Below are 6,000 nucleotides of genomic sequence, written 5' to 3'. Positions count from 1 at the left end.
ACAGAGCTATATTGTGCAATATAAGAACTCAAAGAACTAATACAAAGATTAAACATCTTCGCAAACACTGGCCAATGATATGTATTCGCAGTTTTCTGAATACTTAACAGACATTTATATTTTCCGGATCGTAAGATTCGGGCTCAACTAGTAATTAAATAATTGGCATTCATGTTTTTGACCGAAAATTGTGTAGTGCATGGCTGCAAAAAACGAGTTTCTCTATTGAATCAACAAAATAGTACCATTTTTCAAAACATACGTTTCTTTTATTTTACTTCTCATGCGTAATAGAGCTACTAACATAGATACAGTATAACTGTTTTTTGAATCAACTTCTCAATGATAAATACTGATAATAATGTGATCTTAATGCTAGCTGATAACGTTAAAAGTAAAATATTCTCTATAGTGTAAGAATTTTGACAAATTTTGACGAGATAAAACTTTAAGATAGAGCATTTACTTGAATCAGTAAAACCCAAACACAAACACTACGTAGGATTTCGAGTCTGCCAAATATTACGCTAGATATTTTTCCTCTTTTCTGTTTTTCTTTTCACTTTTCACTTTTAAGTCTTTTCTGTGATAAGTTGTATTGCTCCTATCGGCTAAAAGGTGAAATAAATAATTACGTTTGTTTGCTACGTACTCGGAATACTAACAACACTTTCGTCCGACGACCTGCCCGTCGGTGGAGATGTGAACGTTTTAACAAAACATAGAGTACTAAGTGAACTATCAACTCTAACTTTCTAAGCTCTACCGAAGTGATCGCCTAACGATCGAGCATAACAAGGTGACTTAGTCCCTAGAGTGTAACGATTAAAATGTAATATTGTACATGTCCCGGCGGATTGAAAGTCGATTTTCATATGCTTTATTTTTGTTTCGATGTGGCCGTCACAATATATCGTAAGTACGTCCCCGGGAAGGCGGTGCCGCGCGCCTTCCCACTTTCGGAAAAGTAAACGTCGTCGCAAGACTGGAAATCATAGTCACTGGTCTGGTTTTTTTTTTCTTCTGGCGCCCGCCAGCCGTAGTGGGTCCCATAGCCTAGTCCTGCCCAACGGAACCGTTGCTCGGCGGTCGATTGGTGGGCGTCGTGTCGCCCTTGGTGCTACTTCTGGACGGAGTCGGCGCGGCACAGAGCGCACACGGACACGGACCGCCCAGCTTTTTGGCCAGCATCGACTTCAGCTTCAGGGCCGGACCGAGCTTCATGCCCAGCGAATTGGTCAGGTGTTCCTCGGTCAACAGTGGCAGCCCAGCACCGTCGATGCTTTGGTCACGAAAGTTCTGTAAGTGAACAAAAAAAAACCAGTGGAAAGGTTAGATTAGAATTTTATTAGAACAAATAGAAAGTAATGGATTTTTTTTGTTGTTCAATATTGGTAATGAGATGTAAACAAAACATATTTGGTAAAGTCTGTTTCAATTTCTAAACGCGCTGTCGGTCATGTTCGGAGAGCTCGCGAGGTCAGTTTATGATACTGGATTAAATGACCCATGCGGTGTTCCTCTAAACACTCACGGGCACTACCTATAATATCGCTTCCCCTTTCCACCCGTGAGGAATTCTGTGCAGTTAGATTATAAACCACAATGTAGCGTTCCATAAAACGTGAAGAAACCGCTGCGCGGAGGTTTAATAGCGGACTCTAAATAACACCACCACAATCATCGGGAAATCAGGGCAGAGCGGTTTGATGAAACACGTAGCTTTGCGGACCAGTTTGCGAGAAGAAAATATCCCCCATCTTCTATGGTAAAACCATAAAACTCTGCGGCATCTGCATGGCCGCTCCGCATATTCTAAATGCACTGCAATCCACTTCGAAGGCAATATGCAGATCAGCGATGCAGCATTTTTCTTCTGCCATCGCCCAACCTCTCTCTTTTTTTACGCAAGCGCATACAAGAAGTGAAGTGTGTGTGTGTGTATGTGTGTAAAATTCAAGACAGCACAATGAGCCCATAGTACATAAATATAACAACTGCTATGACTTTAGCAGCAGCAACAACAACAGCAGCAGCAGCAGCCGGGCAAAAGGATTTGCGGCACGCGCCTCGGGCCAACATCGTCACGATCCTACTATTAAGCTTTCGTAATAACAGGGTGCATTTGTTAACTTCCAGGCTTGGATTGGCGGCTTATCTTCATCACATTCTGTGGCAGAAGGGTTCTTGGTTTCTGCCTTTCCTTATACCGTTTCAATCGTTTCCACTATCTTCCACAGTTTTCCCGTCTGTATTCAAAGATGAGCCTCGACCTTGAGTTTTGAGGAAAAAAACTGATTTCAGAGAATTCTACTGCCGTTGATCGCTGCTCCAGATATTCGCCCCGAGCTACAGACGGTTTGCGAGATTTCGACGTGGAACAATGGAAAGTTTAAATCGCGCACTAATCGTGCTATCAAGCAGTCATTTAAATTAATGTTTTTTTGTTCCGACCATCCCATACACCACTGAAGATCCTGCTAGTGCCAGTGCCAGTGGTTCAATATAACCAGTAGACGATACCTAAAACGAAATCGCAACCATATGCCCTGGAGCCGCTTTCGGTCGGTAACCAACATTTCAACATTGTTGATGCCCAGTTGTTAATCCTGTGCGCGAGTTAGTTGCACAGCCGGAAGCCATGCTCTATTACTCAAATGACTGGCTTGGTGCAGCAAAACTACACTTGCTTCATCTATGTATTCTGCGTAGCCACTTCGACCGCCCACTCACTCCGCCATCACCACCGCCGCACTAATTGCACCAACCAAGCTTCTCTCATTCATCAGGGGGAAATCAGGAAAAATAAATATTTCAATCGACGGTGGCCGGCTGGTAGCAAAGTTTCCACCTCGTCCCGTCCCACCGTTCCCAGTACACACCCCGATGATGAAAAGGATTGAAACCAGCAAACGGATTATTACACTCATCAAGACAAACAGTTAAAATTGAATATTATTATTAAGATAATTGGCGCTTATCTTTCTCTCCGTCGACCGCTCGCTGGCTGATTGAAACTGAAATAGTAAATCCTACGTTGTTTGCTAGTTTGTTCTCCATCTCATTCTCCTGCGGGTGAATAGGCGGGCGGGCATCCTTTCGTTTGTCGATGTGGTATACTATTAGTGCGCACTCGAGACTCGGAAGCCCACCACCGACCGACCGACCGATGAACGAGCGGCGAACGAACCCAACTACTCAGGCCAACACGTTCCTAGCGGAGGGGGGCTAGGAGATTTATTACAATGAGTTGAACCTATGGCATCACTAACTGGTCAAACCCTCGCCAACCCCCCCCTCTTCCCCCTCTCCCTCACCGCTAGCAACTGCTTCATTGAATAGTTTGGTAGCCATACCACAGCACAGGTACTGTGTTAAGACGCAACCATTCAATTACAAATTGCGCTGCAAGGGAGCGGCGCAAAACCCTCACGCGGCCAGTCTAATGGCTGCCGGAATGCGGGCGCAGTTGAGTGCATTTATTTTGGCTGTCAAGCGCCACTGACACGCGGTCTCGCGATGGCAGTGAGTGTGGCGGCGAAGGCTTCGGTCGGGTTTCGCGCGTGCGCACCTTCCGAGTCTTCGGGCGAGCAACATCCTTCGAATGGCGATTGCATTGAAGATGGCGTGCGGTTGGCCCCGTTCGGTCCGAAAAGTGCTTAGAGCAAAGGCAAGCGATGGTAAACCCTAAATTACACTCGGCATTTCTAAGTGCGAGCTGGAGCTGTATTATCAGGGACTGGCTTACTAACTGGGCTTCTCTCCGTTCCGTAACTTCCGCGATAAGTTAGTAATTTTTGCAGAATCTAAAAGATGCATAATCAACTTCGTGTCTTCGATGACTGTTGAACGATTGAGGTGACATTTTCAAAGCATTTTACGGTAATCAATATTTTCGACAGACGCCGTCTTTTCGAGTCAGATGTTTGACGTCCTAAAAATATAACCCGGACTTTATATTGCGGCTAGTCAGTTTTTGAATGTTAATCGATGAATTTATTCAGAGTCTGCTGACATATTTTGCTCAAAAGAATAGCTTTGTGGAATATAATAAGGAAAGGGTAACAGAAATCAGATGCGAAATCTTTTTACCGACCGACAGTATTGTTCTTACATATTACGGTTTATCGACTTTCACGATGATCGTTTTTGCGTGACGATCGTTTGAATTCTGGGTGGCTATTTGTCCAAGGAGACATGGTTATGAAACCGATCAGGGGAAGCGGATGGAACAAAAATCATTCGTTGAAGTAATTCAGTTACTTGCGCAACTTTACACAGCTAAACAGTTGTAAAAGTCTTCTCTGAATGCCCACCAATAAAACAATGCAAAAAGTTTATTCCAATGCATTGGTTTGTTTTCGGAAGACAAATAGGAACATGTAAAATCTTAACCCTCTAACGGGCAACATCGTAAAAACGATGCAATCAAACCAATGACTATTTTATCATGAAAGTACACTCAAAAGAACCTGAAGTCTTGATTTTAATGCAAAAATAATTACCCGGAGGAGCGCCAGGTTAGAAAAAGCCCAATTTCTCTATTTCGTTGTTCATGTCTAACGCTCTACCCGGATATTTTTTCAATTCAAATACATTACAAAATTGAAATAAAGCATGAAATTTACTCATAGAAAAATTTTAAGGTCAATCGTTTTGTTCTAGATGTCCTTTTTGTCCAAAAGGAAATATTCGCGCATTAATTATTTTAGATTTTTTTGGAATTTTTGTTTTTGAAAGTTGATATCTTTTGAATGCATAGTCAGAATATTGTGATATTAATATCAAAATGTCAAGAAATCTGTTCTGAACACATTTTGCATATTGTCAATTCAAAACAAAATTCGTATGCGGCTCTGGAGCTCCAAAAGCGAAGGCCGTCTACAGAAGGCCTTACCCGTTACAGGGTTAACCCAATAGGGCAAACAGACTCAAGTTCCGTTGAATGCTAAACTTCGCTGGTGGTGACCGGGTGCTGCTCGACGCTTGAACTCCGTAAACTCGGCTTCGTAGCTCTGCAGGAAATCTGTAGCAAAGTTGAGAAGATCCGCGGTGAATAGGCCCAGCTTTGCTAGAGCGGTGGGAACGGGCCTTGTAGTGTTGGGCAGAATGCTGGATCGTGTGATAGATTGTAAGATAGTTCAACGAGAGAATCTGACAATTGAAGATAAAGGACCGCACAGAGGAGTATTTGGAGCAAAAAGCTGGCCAAAATGAAGAAAATTAAAACTCGTTCAATCCCCTCGCTGTCTTCCCAGATACTTATCTCACAATGTAAAGTTAATTTAGAAACCATTTGTTTTGTTTATATCATGCGTAGAGCTGTCAAACTTCGAGTAAAAATGAGCCATATGTTTTCGCTCATGTAGGTAAGGACGTTGCCTTTCACATTTCTAAGGCTATATATATATATATATGGATGGTAAATGGTTGAATAATGCGCTCCAGAACTACCACGAAGTTCCACAGCCTCTTATTTAGCAACTCCTCTCTCTACCTCCCCGTGGTACCATCCGGGATACGTTCCTTAGTGGAAATCGGACAACCGGTGGAAACTAGGGTCGTATGCGGACAGAGAAGGGGGCACTCACGCGAAGGCTGAGTGTAAACTCTCCGCCTGCAAATGACGGATCTCAGTAGAAGCATGTTCGATGAACCTCAAAATACTGAGAACCTGAGCAGAGGGTCCAAAGCCCCCAAAGGAGGATGGTTTTAATAGCTGTTATCCATGGCTAAAAGTAAAAACAAGAATGGATAAACCCCTAATCCAAGGTGTCATGCGACCCGTGCCGAGGGATGAATGGTGGGGGGGGTTTCATAAATACTCAGCCATTTGCATGTAGAGGTTTTTGGGGCCAGGAAAGGTTTTAGTGATGGTTAGAGACCCCTCCCCCCACTAAGAGGGGGGGCTCCCATACAAATGAAACACAAATTTCTGCATAACTCGAGAACTAATCAAGCAAATAGAACCAAATTTGGCATGTGGGTGTTTTCGGTGAC

General features: G+C 43.4%; 1 protein-coding gene across 2 annotated transcripts in view; it reads right to left on the bottom strand.

Moving 5' to 3' along the window:
- Positions 1–305: 305 nt before the first annotated feature.
- The window catches only part of LOC128741835 (probable serine/threonine-protein kinase DDB_G0267686), a 282,954-nt gene continuing 277,259 nt past the window's right edge, over positions 306–6,000 (bottom strand). For both annotated transcript variants that reach the window (XM_053837920.1, XM_053837921.1), the window contains one exon: positions 306–1,299. In XM_053837920.1, coding sequence (XP_053693895.1) covers positions 1,057–1,299 — 243 coding nt within the window. In that variant the 3' untranslated portion in view covers positions 306–1,056. The remainder of the gene's footprint in view (positions 1,300–6,000) is intronic.

Source organism: Sabethes cyaneus, chromosome 3, assembly GCF_943734655.1.
Source record: "Sabethes cyaneus chromosome 3, idSabCyanKW18_F2, whole genome shotgun sequence".
NCBI classification, from domain to species: Eukaryota; Metazoa; Arthropoda; class Insecta; order Diptera; family Culicidae; genus Sabethes; species Sabethes cyaneus.
The sequence above is the reverse complement of the archived record's forward strand: the minus strand, read 5'-3'. Positions and strand labels throughout refer to the sequence as shown.